This window comes from Magnolia sinica, chromosome 18, assembly GCF_029962835.1.
Source record: "Magnolia sinica isolate HGM2019 chromosome 18, MsV1, whole genome shotgun sequence".
In the NCBI taxonomy this organism is placed as follows: Eukaryota; Viridiplantae; Streptophyta; class Magnoliopsida; order Magnoliales; family Magnoliaceae; genus Magnolia; species Magnolia sinica.
The window spans coordinates 45,090,343-45,111,366 of NC_080590.1; the positions used below are offsets into that span (position 1 = coordinate 45,090,343).

Below are 21,024 nucleotides of genomic sequence, written 5' to 3' on the forward strand. Positions count from 1 at the left end.
AGAATCCTACTCCACTCCATGTAGATAATCTCAGTGCCATTGAGATTGCCTTTAACCCTGTTTTTCATGAACAGACAAAGCATATTGAGGTTGACTGTCACTTCATCCGAGAGAAGTTTCAGTTTGGGCTTATTTCTCTTTCACATGTCGCATCCCATGATCAGATTTCAGACATTCTCACGAAGCCTCTCACTTTTGCACGTCACTCATTTCTAGTTGGCAAACTGTTACTTGTCGATGGCCAGCATCAGTTTGAGTGGGGATGTTAGACTGGAAACATGCCATGTATAGCTAATTTCCATGTTAGACAGGCTACATGCCTTGTATAGCTAATTTCCATGTATGGATAGATGATTCTATTTTTATCATTTACCTTGTATAGATGATTATAGATCTCTATATATTCAACCCTTTAGGGTTGTCTCAAATACAAGAAAACCAAAGGAGGATTGTCTTCTCTTAGTTTTCACCGGGTGCTAGGGAGGCAAATTTTGATGATATGCTGAAAGAGATCCACGATCTTGACGTCATTGAGGAGTTTGGGCAATTCTCTAATGAAGATTGTGAAAAAAGAGCTCTCTTGTCCTCAAAGTACACAAGTCGTATCAAAGAAGAAGAAATCTGTTGGTAGCAGCAATCAAGAGCTTTGTGGCTTAAAGAGGGATAAAAACATGTGGTATTTCCATAGCATTGCAAGTGCTACAACTCGAGGTAACCATAGAAGCAACCTAATGATTGATGACACCTCATCATCCGATAATAGAGTGATTTGTGAGTCTATTTTGTCTTTCGATAAGGATCTCCTAACTCCAGATGATTGGAAGCGACCGCGGTTGGATTATCTTTGAGTTTCCTCAATTGGTGACTAAGGTGGTTAGTTCTCTTGAATCTCCAATTTTGGAGAAGTAGAAGCGACTTTGGATACAATGTGTGGAGGGACAAGCCTTCATGTCCGGAAGGGTTCCCTATGATGTTCTTCAAATCTTATTGGGAGGTGGTAAAAAAGGATGTTATGTACTTTATCTTTGAATTCTATGATAAGGGCTAACTATCTAACGAGCTGGGTGCAACTTTCATTGTCCTCATTCCCAAGCTAGAAAGAGTAGAGCTTGTTAAAGACTTTCGGCCTACAAGTCTAATTGGTAGCCGTAATAAAATTTTAGCCAAAGTGTTTGCTCTTCGGTTTTGAAGGGTGTTGGGCTCGATTATTTCTGAGAGTCAAGGGACTTTCGTGATGGGAAGACAGACTTTGGGCAATGCCCTTATAACTCATGAATATATTGACTCAAGAAATAGAGCTAGGAGTAGAGTTGTTTGCAAGCTAGATAGTGAAAAAGCCTACAATCATGTTGATTGAGGCTTCCTCAATTACATGCTTGGAAGGATGGGGTGTGGTCAGAGATAGAGAGGTTGGATGCGGGCATGTGTGCAGTCACCTTCTTTCTCTATCCTGATTAATGGGTCATCGTATGGCTATTCCAAAGCTTCTACTCTATCTCCATATCTATTTGTTGTGGTTGGGGAGGCTTTGAGTTAGATGCTCCATAGAGGGGAGGAAGTTAGTCTAATAAAAGGCTTTGAAGTTGTAACCAGGGAAATCTAGATAAGCCGTCTTCAATATGCAGACGACACCATTTTGTTCTATGAGGTGAATGCGAAGTCAGTCGATAATCCCCAAAAAGTTATAGTGTGTTTTGAAGAGGCTTCGGAACTTAGCATTAACATCACTAAAAGCGAAATGATCGGAATTTAGATGGGCATGGAGGAGCTGTCCGGGTTGGCGAAGATCTTTGGTTGTAAAACTAAGTCGTTTCCTTTGTCTTATCTTGGCTTGCCTCTGTGCATCGGGAAGCTGGCTACGCACCTTCGGTATAAGGGGATTGAGAGAATTGAAAGGAACTTGTCTAATTGGTAGAGGCAATATTTATCTGGAAAAGTTGAGGCAGGACTTTATGTGGCAAGGTTCGGAAGACAAAAAGAAGTTCCATCTTGCTAGTTGGAAAGAGTTTTGCAAGCTGATAGCAGAAGGTGGAGTGGGTATTAAGGATCTAGAGACTTCGAACTTGGCTCTTATTAGGAAATGGCTTTGGAGGCTTGGATTCGAGGAGGGAAGGTTATGGAGGGAAATTGTTGTGAGCATATATGGGATTTGTACGGATGATTGGAGGGTGAAACGATCATCCTTATATAGAGCTTTTGGTATTTGGAAGGCTGTGACCTTAATAGAGCATTGGTTTTGCAAAGGCGTTTCATTCTCCTTGGGAGACAGGAACCGGATTTGTTTTTGGTTTGATGTTTGGTGTGGAGATTGGGTTCTATGCTATCTTTCTTAGGCCTAGTTCACATTGCTTCGGATAGAGATGTTATGGTGAAGGATTGTTATTCTATTTGCAGTGTAAGTGTGTGTGCGTGTGTTAAAGAAAAAAAGATTGCTATTCTATTTGCAGTGGTTCAGTGGTGTGGTCTCCCCCTTTATGAGGAATTTGTCAGATGAAGAGGTTGCGGAGATGGTGGAGCCTCTTGGTTTTTTTAAAGGACATTATGATGTAGAACCGATGCATGAACTCAAATATTGTGTGAGAACAAAAGGCAAAATTAACTTAATTAAGTAAAAAAAAAAAAAAAACACAAAACTTGCTACCCTCATCACAAATATCAAAATCCCAAGAGAAGATCATGCATGATTCTAGCCTAGGTTAACAAGTATCATCCTACAGGGCTATTAAATAAGGGAAACTAGGATCTAATGGATGTAGGGACATTTAAGTAGCATAGGGTAAAGCCTATTCTAAAGAAGAAAGCCTAATATGTCTAGGGTGAAATTAAGGTTTAGGGAAAATTGGGAAAAACTTGGAATTAGGGTTAATGGAGTAATTAGGTAGAGAGGTTAAAGGGTTTAGGTACTAGGATGAGAGAATTAGGGTTTTGGATGGAAGGATTGCAAGGATTTGAGCTTAATTGAAGGGTGTGTAGAATTAGAGTTTGGTAATTTAGGGAAATAGGAAAATTAGGGATTTATAGGTTTTGGAAAAGGGAGAGTAGGGTTTTGAAGCAAGGGTAATGGAAAGCCAAAGGGACAAAAAGCGTGGTTGTACGACCAACTTAATGGATTCACACGTGTGGCCGTACGGTCACACGTGTAGGCTAGGTTTGTGAGGGTTTGGGTCCTTAGGGTTTGGTTCGTCGATAGATGTGTAAGGGATAAAGATTGGAAGAATGGTGATGATTTGGGATGGAGAAGATCAAAGAACTTGAAGAATACCTCAATGGTTGATGAAGGGATGAAAATGTGGGGGATAAATGGGGATCTCGCACCTCCGTTGATGAAGATTAGCTTCGCACCAATCTTCCTTACGAATCACATGAAGATGGGAGAAGAAGCAATGAGCTTTTCTCTTCTCTCTTTTTTTTCCCCCTCAAAAAAGCTAGTGAAGAGAGGTCACATGCCCCTCCCCTCTTTTATAGTTTCAATAACTTTAAAAAAATTACAAATTCAACCATCTTATGAAATTTGATGAAAATAGCCAAAGTCTAAATAAAAATCAACTAAAATCACTTATAAGGTATCCAAACATAAAGTAATCATAAACTAAATCGTAAAAAATGATAAAGTCTAGAAACTAATGAAGACGATCCACAATCAATAGCCCGATCATATGATCCATGCGATCCAACGGCCCGATCGTCACATCCCTCAAATCCGACGGTCCAAACCACTTCCTAAAACAGCCCATGTGCATCTTCCTAGTGTGGGGTCTTCCAGATGCTTGCACATGCATATGCGGTCTTCCTAAATTATTCTACAATAGATTTTAACCGCTCTTACTATAGTTTTTCGGATTAAGACTATAGATTGAATCGTTTTGGGCGAATAGAAGCTCCAAGGGCAATTTTTTCAAAAAATCAAAAAAGTGGTATTTATGTCTTTTTTTCCCCTCGATTTCTAGTTCTATTGCTTGGTTGTGACGTGTAAATATCAGAGACACATAACCATGTTCATAAATTCACTAGACAACTAGCTACACCCTCACCAAAGAGTGGACCGTTACGCTACCATAAATATGTTCGAAACAAAAAATAAATACATATTTGGAATATTTATATTATTTTAGATTTTCTAAATTTTTTTTTTTCCAGAATTTTTTGGACATGAAAAAATTCAACCGTTAGGGGGGGTCGGAATGCCCCTGTATCAGCCTTTATGACCGATACCTGTATCGGTAATGGTGGTGACCGTTACGGCCACTGTTACCGATAAGGAATACCTTGCATATAATTCAAATGTCATACAATATAAGCAATAAAACAAAAAAAATACCCCCCCAAAAGTAAAAGGAACAAAAATTATACCTTGGTCTCAAATCTAGATGGAGTTACCTAGTCATGGGGGTTGTTTGTTATGTTTCATGAAATATGGGATTTAGCATCATGGACAAACCTTCTATTTGCCCTTGTTGTGATAAAGGTAAATTTAATCTTCGGATTTGGAAAAGGAATAGTAGACCCCACCAACTTTTCATTCTTGAACCATGACATGAGGTGAGTTGATAAAGCATAAATCAGATTCCTAGTAGTATAAAATGGTAAGTGCCCATGGATCACCCAACACCTGCAAGATCTTTATATGCGTAGTACCTCTTTGGGCAACAACTATGTCTATGTTGCCTCGAGTAAAAAATACGTCTCGACATAATAGCAGAACGACTTCCTCTTTGTATAGTAAAGGGGGAAGCAAATGAAAAAAGGGCTTGGTTGCTCCTTATTGTAATATCCATAATTCTGGTAAGGGTTGGTTCATTGAAATAGAACATTTAGGAATGATTCATCTGGAAATAATTTCCATTTCCTATCATGTGTGTTCAGTTTGGAAATACGAACATGGGAATCAAATCATTGAAATCTTTGTTTGATCGAATGGTTGATTGCATTGTTGTCTTTGTGATGTAGCAAAGAGAGGGATTGAACTTCTTTTTCTTTTCTTTTTTATTTTTATTTTTGGTGGGTGAGGGTTGAACTTAAATCGAGGGGAACAACTATACATACTAATTTTAGATTCACAGGGTTCACTTAATTGCCACAAATAGAGAAGAAAATATCCAATAATGAAAGCTAGGTCCGGGGTGGCATGGTCATGGGAAATATCAGAAATATTGCTGGAAATATTGCAAATATCATGGGAAATATTGCAGACATCGTGATATATCACTGTGTGTTGATAATATTCTTGTCGATGCATGGGATTTTTTGTTATAAGCCCCAGGTTTCATATTGGTAACATCATGCAATATCGATAATACTGGCCGACATATCAGCTGATTTGGTCAAAACATTGAACACCGCTTGGGGGTAGAAGTTAACCCCTTAGAAATTTATGCTTTGACACACGGGAAACAAGAAAGTGTACTTGAAGTACTTATTAGTCACATCTTAGCATAAATAGAGGACCATCCCGCTCTCCAAATATGAATTTTCTCAAGGCTTTGGGTATGTCCAAAAGCACTATTATATATTAACTACGAACAGCTTGTTACTGTTATCTATTTGATTCATAGTTATGTTCTTCTGCCCCCATATATTTTCTATTGATTATTTTAGTTAGTGGTTTCATTCAGATACTTTGTATTTGGCTTTGCTGTAAAACATAGTTATTTTAGTTAAAAAGTTTATGTTTGTTAAAAAGTATGCTTTTGGACATAGGTTGAACATGTTAAAGCTGAAAGGAACTTGCTTGCTGAAGTTGCCAGCCACTGCATCGTGAAACTTTATTATTCATTTCAAGACACTGAGTACCTGTATCTAATCATGGAATATCTCCCTGGTGGTGACATGATGACTTTGCTGATAAGAGAAGACACTTTATCTGAAAGTGTTGCTAGATTTTACATTGCGCAAAGTGTCTTGGCCATAGAATCCATTCATAAACATAACTACATTCACAGGTCCGTAGTTATCTATTTCTGATGTTCTTCATTTAAATAATGTATCAAAGCAGGATGAACTTCTAAGGGTTTTGGATTCCTCTACATGAGCAAGGACTTTCTGCAGCTTTCTGCTTCTTTCATTTACATGTACAGACATTTGCAGGGATATTAAACCTGACAACCTTCTATTGGACAAAAACGGTCACATGAAGTTGTCAGACTTCGGTCTGTGCAAGCCTCTTGACTGCAGAACTCTATCCACTTTGCATGAAAATGAACCCATCAGTGAAGAGAACATGAGGGAATCGATGGATGTCGATGGATGCTTCCCAGACACAAATAAGGGGAGCCACTGGAAAAGCCCTCGTGAACAACTCCAGCATTGGCAGATGAACCGGAGGAAGCTGGTATATAATACATTCTTGTTCTTAAAATTTTTTGTAGGTGAAACTGGGCATAAACCAAAGACCTCAATATGCTACATCCTAATTCTCTCTCACCCAATCTTATTTAGTGGCTGGTTCTGCTCCACTGCCTTCCTGACCATCTCAGCCTTGTGCTACTGTTGTGCTCTGCCTTTTCTTTTTTTTTTTCTTTCTGAAAAGTGAAACGAAATTATCAGAAAAGGGAGCAAAGTACAAAGACCATGATGACAGAGCAAGTGACCCTCTCATCACTCCAAATGACAGTGGTTGGCTTAACGTATTTGGAAACCAGAACAAAATTTTATGTGGATGCAAAATGGAACCCTGAAGACCCCAGAAACAGCTAGCCTTGGACAAAACCAATGCATGTCACATGACAAGTAGCCTCAGCCATCTAGGTGCTCTTCCCAATTAGCCAGTCCTGCATACGCTCCACCACATAACACCTCTGATAATCTTGCCTTGGCAATGCCCAGTTGACAATCATAAACAATATTCTAATATTCTTCTTTTTAAGTACTAATCCAAATTGAATTTTCCCTAAAACACACACACACACACACACACACACTCTCTCTCTCTCTCTCTCTCTCTCTCTCTAATGCCTTAGACCCCAGAAAGCACCATTTTCCAAGCCTTATGCTCTCCATTTGTTTTGCATTGAAGACAGGTGGCATAGTAGGATCCGTATTACTTGAATTCTGTTATCTATTTGTATCCTGAGAAACAGGCAATCTTTTTGCCTTTTCAGGCATTTTCCACAGTGGGAACACCAGATTATATTGCCCCAGAAGTATTACTGAAGAAAGGCTATGGCATGGAGTGTGATTGGTATGTTTATTTGAGTTCAGGATCATTCTGCTAATATCCTGTTCAGATTATCTGGTTCTTGTGTGGCCTTATGTTTTCTTTGAAAAAGAAGAAAGTTTTCTTTAGTTTTGTTATTTCTGCATTTACATTTTTCCTGACATTTTAATTCAAGGTGTTGTGTCATCAAATTTCTATACAAGCTAAACACAAATTGGAGAAGTTTTAGACCAGTAGGGAGTGGATACATTGGACTTTTGCTTTCTTTGTTGGTTCGTGCATGCTGAAGCATGGAATGTTGGGACTAGGAGGGATCTATTCTCATTGCTTTTTTGTAGATAGGTAGATGAGGGAGGGAGGGAGGGTATGGACTTTTGGGAACATTTATGTGTATATTGAAGTGTGTATTTTGTTTCTATGCTCTCTCTGGGCACTAGGGTTTAAAAAATATTCTTAGGGTGTGACTTTTTAGTGGAATTATTCTTTACATGTATTGTTCCAAAACTCTTTTCGTCTCTTCCTCATCCACCACGTGATCAGTTTTATAGTGTTACGAACCAGATTTTTGGTAGACAAATGTTTCTGTGTTTGTAAAGGAAAGGAAGTCTCTCTTTCACTCTGAAATATTGGTCCATGCCGGGTTACAACCTTCCCACAGATGGCGATTAATTGGATGATATTGGTTACTGCTGACTTGCCTTCACTTTCTCAAGCTTTTACTGTTTCATTCACCTGTTCCTGCAGGTTTTTCCTTTTATCGCGTGCCTTGATTGGTTCTTCTTAGGTAGTGACTTTTTGGTTCCCTAGGTTGATGAGATCTAAAATTATTTATTGATGACAAAACTATTCTTGTAGAAATCCAGGGCATGACAAGGGCTACGCGTGAAAATTTTTACAACTAATTATTTTTTATGGATATTAAACAACTAATTATTACTGAATTAGATTGGACAACTAGTTATTATTTGAATTAAATAATTCCCTTGTTTTTAGTGGAATTATTCTTTACATGTATTGTTCCAAAACTCTTTTCTTCTCTTCCTCATCCACCACGTGATCAGTTTTATAGTGTTACGAACCAGATTTTTGGTAGACAAATGTTTCTGTGTTTGTAAAGGAAAGGAATTCTCTCTTTCACTCTGAAATATTGGTCCATGCCGGGTTACAACCTTCCCATAGATGGCGATTAATTGGATGATATTGGTTACTGCTGACTTGCCTCCACTTTCTCAAGCTTTTACTGTTTCATTCACCTGTTCCTGCAGGTTTTTCCTTTTATCGCGTGCCTTGATTGGTTCTTCTTAGGTGGTGACTTTTTGGTTCCCTAGGTTGATGAGATCTAAAATTATTTATTGATGACAAAACTATTCTTGTAGAAATCCAAGGCATGACAACGGCTACGCGTGAATTTTTTTTACAACTAGTTATTTTTTATGGATATTAAACAACTAATTATTACTGAATTAGATTGGACAACTAGTTATTATTTGAATTAAATAATTCCCTTGTTTTTTCTCATGAATTTAAATGATTTGAACAGTGTGACGACTGATGAGGGGGTGGGATGAGTGGGTTTCGGACTGAGATTATGGTGTGCCAAGGCCGTTGCATAAAGGTTACGGTGGTAACCGTTACCCATTACTGGGTCGTAACGGCCGTAATAACCGTTATGGTTATTACGGAAAAAATGGTCTGTAACCGCCATTAATGGCCCGTTATGCCCCCTGTAAAGGTGGTAACAGCCTCGTATTGGTCTGTCACGGAACAAATACTTGTTTTTCGTTTTTATTTTCAACGTTACGGAGCAGATATAGGTTTTTTGAGTTTTTTCTTTTCAATAAAAAAAAAAAAAAAGAGTCCATAATGGCCATTACGGGAGCCATAATAGCCGCTACGATCTGTATCGTAAAGATAATGGTGGTGGCCATTATGGCCACCTTACTGTTACGACCACCATTACTGTTACGGAATACATTGATCGAGATAGATACAATATCCAATTCTTAATCATCACTTCATGATGAAATTGAGTAGAACGGGAGTGAATATAACGCCGTGATTGATTCCGATACTAAAGTGATAAAAAGAACCATCCATCACCCGCAAGAACTTTTTCCTGACCAAAATGAAGGCCTCCTCTATGAACTTTGATTAAATAAGCCTTCCTGAATTAATCTCACAGAGAGCAGTCCTTTTTCTCTTAGACACCTATAGAAGAAATGTAATTTTGTTAGTTAGAAAATCCAAGAATCAATATTCCACGTACGCTTGGTTGAATCTATGATTCAAGGTTTTGTTGCAGGGTTCAAAAGTCATTCAAGCATATGGAGTAACTTCGTTTGGTCCACTGAAAAATGCCTTTTTTGAACTGAACTCATGCTCATTGTTTCACTCCTAATCGAAACAATCATAGTTTTTATTTAGTGAATATGATTCTAAAATGCCTGCAAATTATGTTTGCATCAATTAATTTTTCTGTCCAGCATCACAACTGATCAAGTTTTGCTGTTTACAGAAATTCAATATCAGTTTGACCATTCAAAACCTTCCATAGTAATTTGGACGAAGACGAGCTCGCCGAGTTCATTTGACTAATGTTACAGCTCTCCAGGATTCCGATGTTAGAGGACCCAGATAGGTGGGTGCAGAAGGTTGAAAGCTTGGTAAGGTTCTCGGTCAGATTGTTCTACCTGTCTTTTGGTGGTGTCACTGGAGGGGGTGTGCGGCTGATTGCCCGTATTAGGAAGTATATGGCTCCACCTAGGTTTTGGCTTTCAGGTGGCTTGTGGGGAAGGATAAGGTGGCACAAGTGACCATCCAAGGAACAGAAATATCCAAAAAGAAATATGATAGTCCAAATGCATATATTATGTTCCTGAAGGGCTCAGGAGGTCTGAATCATTTATATATGTCCCGTGGCTTCTTGAGTTCGGTCTAGTGGGAGTTCTTTGACCTTTCAAGGTTTAATGGTTAATGCCTAGGTCCATCTATGACTTCTTTCTGATGTAGCATGAGGGCTGTAGAGGTCCAAAGAGGAAAGTTTTATGTAGGGAAGCCTTTCTTGCTGGGCTATAGTCTGTATGGCATGAACCCCATATTAGAACATTCCATGATAAATTGACCTCTCCTTCTGAGGTGTTATTGGGAGTGAAGTGGGAGGTGATCAATTGGGCAAAATCTTGTCATAATCTCATCAATGTGCCCCTTGAGGCCTTTGAGGGATCTGGAGGGAGAGGAGGCTATGTGGCTGACAACTTGTCACCTGCCTTTCTTGCTTGAAGTTTCTTTTCTTTACTTTAATAAAGTCTATATGCCTTTCAGAAAAGAAAAGATTGCACTAAACCAATCCACATATATTTTGTTGGGCAGAGTACAATCGAATGAGCTCTCCATGAATGTTGCTTGTACCTCTCATACTACTCATTTTTCAGTCCTTTCTTTATATTTGAACTCCACATGGTACTTTACTAATTTTTCCTTCCAAGTGATTTCCTCAATATTCAATGCAACATAAGTTTCTGAGAAGATTATGTTTCTGTTGGCATTTTATGTTAAAAGATTCAGTTGGATGTTTTGTCTGCTCATGGCATTTTTTAAATATAAGACAGTGCTTTGTATTGATGCACACAATTTTTTCAAGGATCTTTTTGTTTCTCATGATCCTTATCACTTTGTCTAGTGACTTTAATCATCTAGTTTTGTAGCAGCTCAATGGACATGCTTGTGTTTCTACTAAACCATGGGATAACGGACTCTGCCTACTGTTTAATTATGTGATTGAATGATTTTTGGCTTAGTATTTTCTTTAAAGTGTATCCATAGGGATTAGTCTCACTTCAAAAAAGAGGTGGGGACACCCTGTGTCTTCAGAAAAAAAAAAGAGTGTAATGCAGTTTCTTGATGTTGTTACTCTCTGTTTATGTAATCTCATTCTCTGGACTGCCTGCAGGTGGTCGTTGGGTGCAATAATGTATGAGATGCTTGTTGGTTATCCGCCATTTTATTCTGAAGATCCAATAACCACATGCAGAAAGGTCACCACTGATCCCACTGAACATTTTAATTTGATATTTCCTATTGAATTGAATCATTTGGTGCATTAGTTATATACCATATCGCTTCATCATCATTATCGTGGCCATGTCCCAGCTATTTGGGGCCCGGTTTAGTTATATGCATTAATTGCATACTCTTTTACAAGCTTCATGTATGGTTCCTGGTTGTCATTGCCTTTCTTATGTCATGTGGTTCTCGAATATTTTTTGTTTTTCTCATGATATTTCACATATAGTGTTTCAACATCTGGACATGTAACCGTAAAATGACATCAATGTTCTGAAAGACGGCAACCAATTTGCTTATATATATCCTTATGGAGGTATATGCTATTAAAAATGTTACTATAAATTATTGTTGTATTGATGCGTTCCAAATGAATGGGCACCGGGAAAAAAAAGGTCTTGTAGGGGTGGAGCTAATTTCGTAGCCCAAGATGGCTCATTTTAAGGGGTCAAACCACATCATAGCACTGTAACATTGGTACCATGGGATGGAGTAACCTTTAAGCACCTATGGGATAAGGTGATTGAGAGAATAGACAGGAAATTGTTAAATTGGAAAAGCAGCTCTCTTTAGGAGGTGGTCTAAACTCTAATTAAAGCCACCTTCTCTAACATGTCTTTACTTCGTGCCCTTATTCAAGTGTTCATAGTCTGTGCTGGAAAGGTTAGAGAAGTGGAGGGATTTCCTATAGAGGGGTCTGAAGTAAATCACAAATTCCTCGTGAAATGGGAGGTGTGTATGCTAGTCATTAGGGCGGTGCGGGCTTAAGGGAATTATGTAGTATGAAGTATGAACCTAGCCCTTTTAGGAAAGAGGCTGGCATTTTGGTATAGAAGAAGGGAGCTTTTGGCGAGGGGTTATTGCTAGCAAGTATGGCTTGCAGGACGGGGGATGGGACGTGAAAGAGTGCTCTCTCTATAGTGCGTCAAACACTTGGAAGACAATAGCGTGTTGCTGAAGCCAAAGTTCAGAAAAAGGCATCTCTTTCACGATAGGAGACAATTCTAGAGTTAGATTCTAGGAGGAGATATAGTGTGGTGATATTCCTCTGCAACAAGCCTTTCTGAGGCTAGCTCGTCTGGTGCCTTCCAAAGATGACAAAGTAGCGGATTGCTTCTCTTCTTGTCATTTCACAGCTTTATGGGTGCCTCCTTGTAGGAGGGACCTATCGGATAGTGAGTTGGAAGAGATCACCAGTTTATTGGGTTGGTTGCAAGCCATCCATCCTCCAACTAGGGGGAAAGACTTGATTGTGTGGCGTGCTCACAGCTCGGGCCGGTTCTTGGTTAGGTCCTTCTACAAGATGCTTTGGGTGAGTGGGACGGTCGTTGACCGGGATTGCGGCTTCCATTTTTGGCTCTACGATCCCTCTCCCAAGGTTGCTGCCTTCACTTGGTTAGTTGACAAGAACAAGGTCTTGTCTCACAAGGTTTGGACATACTTTCTTACTGTATTCAATTCGCCTTGGGTTATGCCACACCGAGAGAGAGCTTCTATGGGCCTGGCATGGTGGAGGAGTGCGAAAGAAAGGCAGGATAATTTGCTGTCTTATCCTCCCAGCTACGTGATGGGTTATTTGGGGAGAGAAATAGTCAGTGTTTTCAAAATAGTTCTGGTTTGGAGGAGTCGGTGGTGGGCAAGGTCGAGCTGCTAGTGATAGACCGGGCTTCTCTTTTGAAAGATGTAGCCGATTGTGATCTCCCCTCTTTTTTGGGGTTGTAATTTCTGAGGTTCTTCCTCTTTGTATTCTTTTTCCGTCTTGCTTGTGCTTTAATTGGTCTTTGAAAAAAAAAATTTGAGAATGGATTAGCTAAGGTGAGCTAGTTCCAATTAAGTTAGGCTACGATAAAGTTTAGTCCCAATGGGAAATAAAATGATGGAGAGCAGCTTGAGATGGTTTGGTCATTGAAGGTGACAACTAGAGATGGCTTCAATAAAGGAACATTGTTTAGGGTGACCTGGAAAGAGGATGAGGGGAAGTCCTAAAAGGCTTGATTTAGGTCATGAGAAAGGGATATGACTAGATAGATTGATTGATGAAGTAAACCCGATCCCAATTAGATTGGACAAGGCTTTCATGATGATGATTGATGATGATGGTACATTTTGTGATACATATCATTCTACTATTTTGTGATATTTTACCAAGAAATTGCGATAATACCTATTTCGAATAAGACCTTTAAAAACAACCCCAAATAGTTGGCACAAGGCCATGATGATGATGATGATGTAATGTTGTTTTTCATGTTCCCATTTTTTCTATACATTGGTAAGGTTGATGATTTTTTCATGTTCATCATATAGGTAAACAATATACTTTTTGCTTTTCGATACCTGCCTCTTCAGATAATGTGGCATATTGTTTAATTTTATGTTAAAGGATATATAATTTTTATTTTCGCTTGGTGTTCACTGATGACTATCAGATTGTGCATTGGAGAAATCACTTGAAATTTCCTGAAGAGCCTCGGTTGACACCCGAGGCAAAGGATCTTATCTATAGATTGCTATGTGATGTCAACCATAGGCTAGGTTCTGGAGGGGCAGATCAAATAAAGGTACAGTGTTTAATCTGCTGTAGGTTTCACTGCTTGACTTTCCTAGATTATATGTTTTGTTAAGTCTGCTACCATTGTCATGCCTCAGGCTCATCCTTGGTTTAAAGATGTTGTATGGGACAAACTCTATGAAATGGATGCAGCATTTAAGCCAAAGGTCAATGACGAGCTGGATACACAAAACTTTTTGAAGTTCGATGAAGTATGATGCTTTTCCTATTGAGTCGCTCAGTTTCTTTTTAGTTGAAATTTGCGGTTACAATTTATTTATTTTTCAACTACTTGAGAGTTGAGGTAAATGTTGTATGACCTGTGTCCTTAAGTTTCATGAACATTTCCTCTCCCGCATCTAACTAAACGTCAACTCACGCTCCAAACCCCACCTCCTAGACTAGCTAACATTTTCAAAGAGACACTTCCTCACTCCCATACCCAAACCCATCCCAATTTCTCTTAGTGCAACTAAGCTCTTGTCTACAATGATGCTACCTCATTTGTGATTTGCCTTTTATGTATTACACAATTTTCTTGACATAAACATCCTTATGCATGCATGATGTGCTAAATAATCTTTGTTATGTGATAGTTTCATCTTCTTCTTTTCTTCATGGGAAAAAGATCACGTGATTTTTATGGCGTTTTGTATTTTCTTGGAGGTTGAATTCATTTGGTTATGCATTTAATTCTGCTTAGTCATATCCTGAAACAGCCGGTCATCCAGTTATTTTTTTAACTGAGGATGTTCATGTCATTTTCTAGAAAGTTCAACAGTATGCTGGTCCTTGAAAATATGCTGAGTTTTTTTTTTTTTTTTTCCCTTATAATTAAGAGTTTGCTTGTTGAAAACCTTAACCTTTTTATCATCCCTAGAACCTTTTTTTGATTGTGGAAGAAACCAACATTTCTCAGATGATCTTTCATTCTTGAATTAGTTATACTTCATCTTTCCCACTGCTTGGGGATTTCTTGTGCTGTATACTCCTCTGTGAATCTGTTACTCAATTAATTTTGGAATTGTGCCACAGTTGGATCCTCCAACTCCAGCAAGGACTGGATCTGGACCCTCGCGGAAGGTATTGATTGATTTATCCATTCTTTATTTGCATTAGTATTTGTAACCTTTGTTTTTTGATTGTCGAAATTATCTCAAGGCAGTTAATATTTATGTGAGACGAAGGTTTTTGACGATATCTACTCCCTTTTGTGTTTTACTCTATGTAGAACATTTGAAGTAGATAGGGAAGAAAAGGTGCAACCAATGTCTTAAAATGCGTGGAGGCTTATGCCTTGAAGCTTGAGGCTTGCCTTGAGCCTTGGGTTGAGGACCTCTCAAAATGCCCTGAGGCATAAACCTTGCAGTTCAATGTACAAGCATCTATGCCTCAAATAGTGAGGCATATCAGAGGCGTTTATACCCATACACCTCTTAAGAGGCTTACGCCCATCAATTTTCTTTCTAAAGGGAGGAATCATTGAAGAAAATATCATTCTTTTCTACATTTAGTTTTGCCTTTTTTGCTTCTTTACCACCATGAAACCAGTAGCTGAGGAGTGTGGGCATGAGGTTTGAGACGCAGCCCCATGCTCTTCCTCTTAATTATGCGTGAAATTTTGTAGAAACGTATTTGTCTCCATTGGCACTTCGAAGAGTTTGGATGCTTGTCTTAAATTGGTTGTAAACGCATTTGTGAAAAGTTTTAAAGTAATGGAATACTTGAAATTTTTGTTTTTCACGAGAGATATCCATGCCATATGGGAAGCATCATCAATGAAGGATATAGAGTAACAAGATCCAATATTTGTGGCAAAGGAGCAACCCAAAAATCAAATGTATTATCGAAAACAAGGTTTCATGCTTCTTTTTTTTTTTTTTCTCATAGAGGAAACACATTACGGTTATGTCTTGAAGTTCACAAGGTTCACACTTAAACTGATTCAGATTTAAAGCCAAAGGTAAAAATGTTTTAAAACTCTACAGATGACCAAAATGATAATGCCACACATGAACTTCATCCTTATCCGTACTGAAATAGCTAGTAGGTGAATGCTGCTATGAGAATTGAGAACATACAGTCCATTCTTCATGACCACCAGTCACCTTCATCTTTAAAGAAGGTTATTGAGCAGTATAAAGACTTTGTAAGATGAATAATAGATAATAGGTTAGCAGAGAGATCAGGAACAAAAAGAACTGATGACAAGGACAAGTTGGAAGAAATAGGGACAACACTTTTTCCAGCTTTGTTAGTATATAGGTTGCAGTCACTACCTTCGCTTTCTCAACAGAAGTATGATCAATTAGGGAAAAAAAAAAGGATTTTAACGTACCAGATATAATTATAAGCTCTTTGGCTGATTGCAGAGGTTGAACTACCTGATTGCACAAGAGCTGTGTGGGATGAGGACTAAGAAGCGGTGTTTCCCTAGACATTTGCCATTTTTCGAAGCATGGACTCATATTCAGTATGAGATACTTGAATGAGTTCACCAGAGGGATCGCTGCCACTAGTATGATTAGCATTCGAATTCTCACTAGGTTCAAGCGAGACATTATTAGCACAGCATCTAGGAGCTGAGGAAGGTTTGCCATGCAATTTCCAGTTTGTATCAATGAATCGATTTCTCTATTTACTATGAGGGCGTAATTGTTCCCCTCTAGCTCATCCACACCCTCCAAATCCTTGATGGTCATTTTGTCCTCTAGGATTCTGATCAAACATTCTTCCTCTACTTATTGGTCCATTGGAGATAAAGGGCATTTCTTGGACTGATATGGGTGTTTCCATTTCCTTCATGCATCGCTCATCTCTCAAAAGGAGAGCATGGACAAAGTTAAGGTTCAGAATGCTTTGCCCTCCAAGTATCTGAACATGGATAGTTTGGTTCTAATGTAGTTTAAAAGTTTAAAGTTAACTAAGTACAGCCAATAATTTAACTATCCTTCGTGTTTCCACCCCTTTCGTTTGTGCCTCAGGAGGCAGTAGTATTTAATACTCTCAGGTTATTCTGGTTTTTTCTTTTCTTTTTCTGAAGAGTTTTCTAGTTCTTGTCAAAGACTTGTAACTTAGTATCTATTCAATTACTGTTTTCTGTACTTGTTTGAGAGACGTGATCTCTTGATACAACTAATAAATCGTGGCCATATTGTTTTTGTTTGAATGTAGTTCATGGACAGTACCAAATTTCCTTGGGAGAGGTACAGTCCATGACTAATTTCTTCATCCAATGACTTTAATAGCCATTACACGACCAATGGATTATTGGCGTGCCATTTACTATATTTGGGGTCATCTTTGGGTGGTTCAACTAGAGATCTGTCACTCAACACACTAGATACAATGGATTTGTACATTCCCAAGTCCCAACAGAGTTGTTACATGCTAAGCATAGCTACAATGGATGTGTACAAGGTTTGTTACTCTGGAGGAGTTCGCAAGGTGTGAATACCCTTGCTTCCAACATAGGGAAGGTACTCCATAGGTGTATGCATAGATGTATTCCTTCAACAGAGGAACATCTTGATTCTAAATATGTGCATCACATGTAAGAAGGACGAGGAGTCTATTAATCATCTCTTCTTGCACTGCAACAGCCTGAGGTATATTTTTCATCATTACTTCAACATGTTTAGCTATGCATGGGTTCTCAACTCTTCCATTTTGGCTTTGTTTGTGGGATGGGGCAAAAGGTCCTTTCCCCCAAGGGGGGGATTGTTGTGGGAATTGCTCCCCCATATGGAGAATTTGGAAAGAGAGAAATATGATGATTTTGGTAGGTAAAATTACCTCTTTGGTTCCTCTCAAAGGTTCCATGGTGTTGGAGTGGGCTTCTCTTACTCCTACAATTCCTTACCTTTAAGAGAAAGAGTAGTTCATGAGGGTGTCTCTTCTTTGGATGATATTGTTATTGGTTTTTGAATGGTTGTTATTCATGACATGATGTCTCATCATCTCTATGATTTTTTCTTGCTCAACTCCTTTTAGTAATGAAATCTTCAATTACCATTCAAAAAAGAGGAAAAAAATGATAGTGAGGATGATGATGACAATGACGATGAGGATGAGGTGATGATGACGATTAACCACAAAGTTGGGGCAAGGCTATTATGACTAGTGTTCGAAATATCGGTATTGCATTCCGTATCGCACCCTTGGGATACGGATACGTATCGGTTATCAGATGGGATATATCAGTTGTATCGCGTAATGTATCGTTGTTGTTGGAAACATGGGGAAACATTGGGAAATTGGACAAATTTTTCAATGAAACTTTAGTAATTGTTAAAAGAGACATCAATACACACTTATAAATCAAAACATTACAAAAAACAAATGCATATAATAGGCTTTCTTTGTATGGGGTTTTAATCCATGTGTTGTCTAACAACATTGATGCAAGTATATTCAAAGTCTATTCATATAATTTATAAATGTAAGAAGACGTGTGGAAACACATGCAATACATTCAAAAACAAAAGAAGAATCACTAGATCAGGTTACATACATGTTTGATTTTATGTTTGGCCACAAAGATTGCAACCGATTTGCGAGAAATTGGGAAATTTTGATTTTTTTTTTTTTTTTCAATTTTCTGCAATTCGGCCTATCTCCCCAAAATCTTGAAATTGAAGCTCCCAATTCATAATTTTTCATTTGTAACAATTTGACATTGATTTAACATGATTTAAAGAGACAAAGGATCAAAAATCGAAAATGCTCACCAGATCAAACATGTGGGATATGTCCCACTACTTGTGCGTTTCGTATCGCATTGGTGGGATGCAAGATATATCGTGGGATATATCGGTCGATATCGTCGATACTTAAAACACTGATTATGACAATGAAGTGATAATGATGATTGACCACAAAGTTGGGACAAGGCTACGCTGACAACAAAAATGATGGGGATGATGACGACAATGACAATGACGACGACCGTGATGTTGACAACAATGTACCCAAGCTAACCCACCTTTCCCCACTAAAGTAGTTTCCTATCCTAACACTCGTAATTAAAAAATGCCCTAACCTACCTTTGACTTTACAATATATACTTAATGTGCCCCCTATCTCTACAAACTCTAACATATCGAAATTACCCATATGAATGTTGGGAAACATGTAATTGCCCTTATAAGAGAACTAAATTAACCCTAAACTTCCTAGACATTTAAGCTTTGGAAAATTTTTCATTGCTTTGCATTCGATAAAGTCCTTCAATATTTTTTGAATATGCTTCAATTTTAGTGTTTTTGCATGTGGATGGGTTGAGAAAGGAGGAAAAAGAAGAAGAAAAAGAGAAGAAAGGAGAGAGAATGAGGATTAGGGTTCAAACGTCCCCACCCCACCTCTCTTAAGTCTATTAACATAGTTTCCAATATTTACAAGAATGCCATTAATAATGAAAGCAAAAATATCCATTACATCCTAAACCTAAATGGGCCTACTAAGAGTGAGCCATATGACAACCCACATTCACATTCGATAACACTCCCCCTCAAATTGGAGTATATATATTATAAATGCCTAGCTTGATAAAGAGACGATTCAGTTGAGTACAGCACAACTTTTGTAAATATATTTGCTAGTTGATCTTGGGACTTGACGAACGGCATGCAAATTTCTTTAGCCGCAATTTCCTCCCAAATGAAGTGGCAATCAACTTCGATGTGCTTAGTGCTCTTATGATATATATGGGTTGGTGGCAATATGAGAGGTTGCTTGATTATCATAGTATAGCTTTGTAGGAACCTCAATTATAAACCCAAGTTTACCCATTAATGTTTTAAGCCAAATAAGCTCACATGTCGCATGGGCTATTGTTCTGTATTCTTCCTCAATACTTAAACAAGCTACAAAACTTCGCTTCTTATTCTTCCATACAACAAGATTACCACCGACAAAAGTAAAGTAGTTAGATGTGGATGACTATTAGATGGAGAGCTAGCCCAATTTGCATCAAAATATCCTTTCACTCGAAGATGACCATTCTGAGAATACCACGATTGGGTGCTCCCTTTAAATACCTTAATATACGAAGTACGACCTTCATAGGAGGAACCTGAGAAGATTGCATAAACTTACTAACCATGATGATAGAATATGTAATATGAAGTTGGGTTATTGTTAGAAAAATTAATTTTACAACAAGCTGATGACATCTCCCTAGGCTATCAATTAATTCACCCTAATCCACACTAAGTTTCTAATTTGTGTCCATGTGAATTTTGAAAGGCTTGGCTCCTGGAAGGCCGGTCTCATTCAGTAAATCCATCACATATTTTCATTGTGACAAGTTGATGCGTACCTTGGACTTGGTCACCTTTATGCATGAGGAATATTGAAGACAATGCAAGTCCTTTGTATAAAAATGCGACTATAAGGATTTCTTCAACACGTTAATTCTTGTACTATCAATTGTCGCCTACATATACAACCAACACTAGTGCCTCACTTTGCTGAACAAAAACAGAATGGTCGGTCTGGCTACGTTTTATTCCGAATTCGAACATTACTTTACTAAAATGTGTCGAACTAAGCTCTTAGAGATTGTTTCAACTCATAAATTGATTTCTTGAGATGACATACCTTATTTGATTGGCTATGAGCAACAAACTCAAGTGGTTGATCCATTTTAAACTTCTTCAACCAGATCTCCATGAATAATAGCATTCTTCACATCAAGTTAATGGCCAATCCAAATTTGTAGCAATGGAAATAACTACCCGCACTGAGTGAAGCTCTATCACATGTGAGAAGGTCTCTAAGTAGTCAACTCAAAGGGTCTGAGAGTATCCTTTGGGAACTAACCAACCTTTTAAATGATCCACTATAAGAATTCTCCCCCTAGCTAGAAGTCAAATAAGTGCAACAACTTTTGGAGGAGCTCTTTAAGACCATGCAAAAGAGGGATAGCTACGCCTAAGAACAAAAGGGAGGTCGTTGAGGAGCTTGAACAACAAATCGAGAACTTGGCCGAGCAATTCAGGGACCAAGTGAGCGAGTCGTCGACTCTCGAGGAAGGACGAACTCGGTCATCAACTCCTGAGGAAGGACGAGGTCTGCAAAAGCTCCAGAATACTAAGGAATTCTTCCAGCACCAAATTTGATAGAGATCTCCTGCAACGAGGTCATTAGACCCCATATCCCTCATCAGAGAAACAATTAACAACAGAAATTGACCGGTTTGAGGCAACACGAGCCAAGCTGGGGAAGAGAGTGCATAGGCCTTTAAAAAAATTAAACA

At 38.4% G+C, this 21,024-nt stretch overlaps 2 protein-coding genes across 9 annotated transcripts in view; one reads left to right on the forward strand and one right to left on the reverse strand.

Annotated features, from left to right (window-relative positions):
- LOC131233980 (uncharacterized) overlaps positions 1 to 21,024 on the forward strand; it is a 69,131-nt gene that overhangs the window by 38,129 nt on the left and 9,978 nt on the right. For all 4 annotated transcript variants that reach the window (XM_058230908.1, XM_058230910.1, XM_058230909.1 and 1 more), the window contains 7 exons: positions 5,698 to 5,939; positions 6,085 to 6,328; positions 7,098 to 7,177; positions 11,103 to 11,187; positions 13,645 to 13,776; positions 13,865 to 13,978; positions 14,802 to 14,849. In XM_058230908.1, the coding sequence (XP_058086891.1) occupies positions 5,698 to 5,939; positions 6,085 to 6,328; positions 7,098 to 7,177; positions 11,103 to 11,187; positions 13,645 to 13,776; positions 13,865 to 13,978; positions 14,802 to 14,849 (945 nt within the window). The remainder of the gene's footprint in view (positions 1 to 5,697; positions 5,940 to 6,084; positions 6,329 to 7,097; positions 7,178 to 11,102; positions 11,188 to 13,644; positions 13,777 to 13,864; positions 13,979 to 14,801; positions 14,850 to 21,024) is intronic.
- The window catches only part of LOC131233982 (uncharacterized), a 96,061-nt gene that overhangs the window by 32,069 nt on the left and 42,968 nt on the right, over positions 1 to 21,024 (reverse strand). For 2 of the 5 annotated variants that reach the window (XR_009165442.1, XM_058230912.1), the window contains exon 1: positions 6,422 to 8,097. The exons of the other annotated variants lie outside the window; for them this stretch is intronic. Coding sequence is in view for 1 of the 2 variants with exons in the window: in XM_058230912.1 (XP_058086895.1) it covers positions 6,422 to 6,468 (47 nt within the window). In the remaining variant the exon portion in view is untranslated. Of the gene's footprint in view, positions 1 to 6,421; positions 8,098 to 21,024 lie in introns of those variants that run through there. 5 annotated transcript variants of the gene reach the window in all.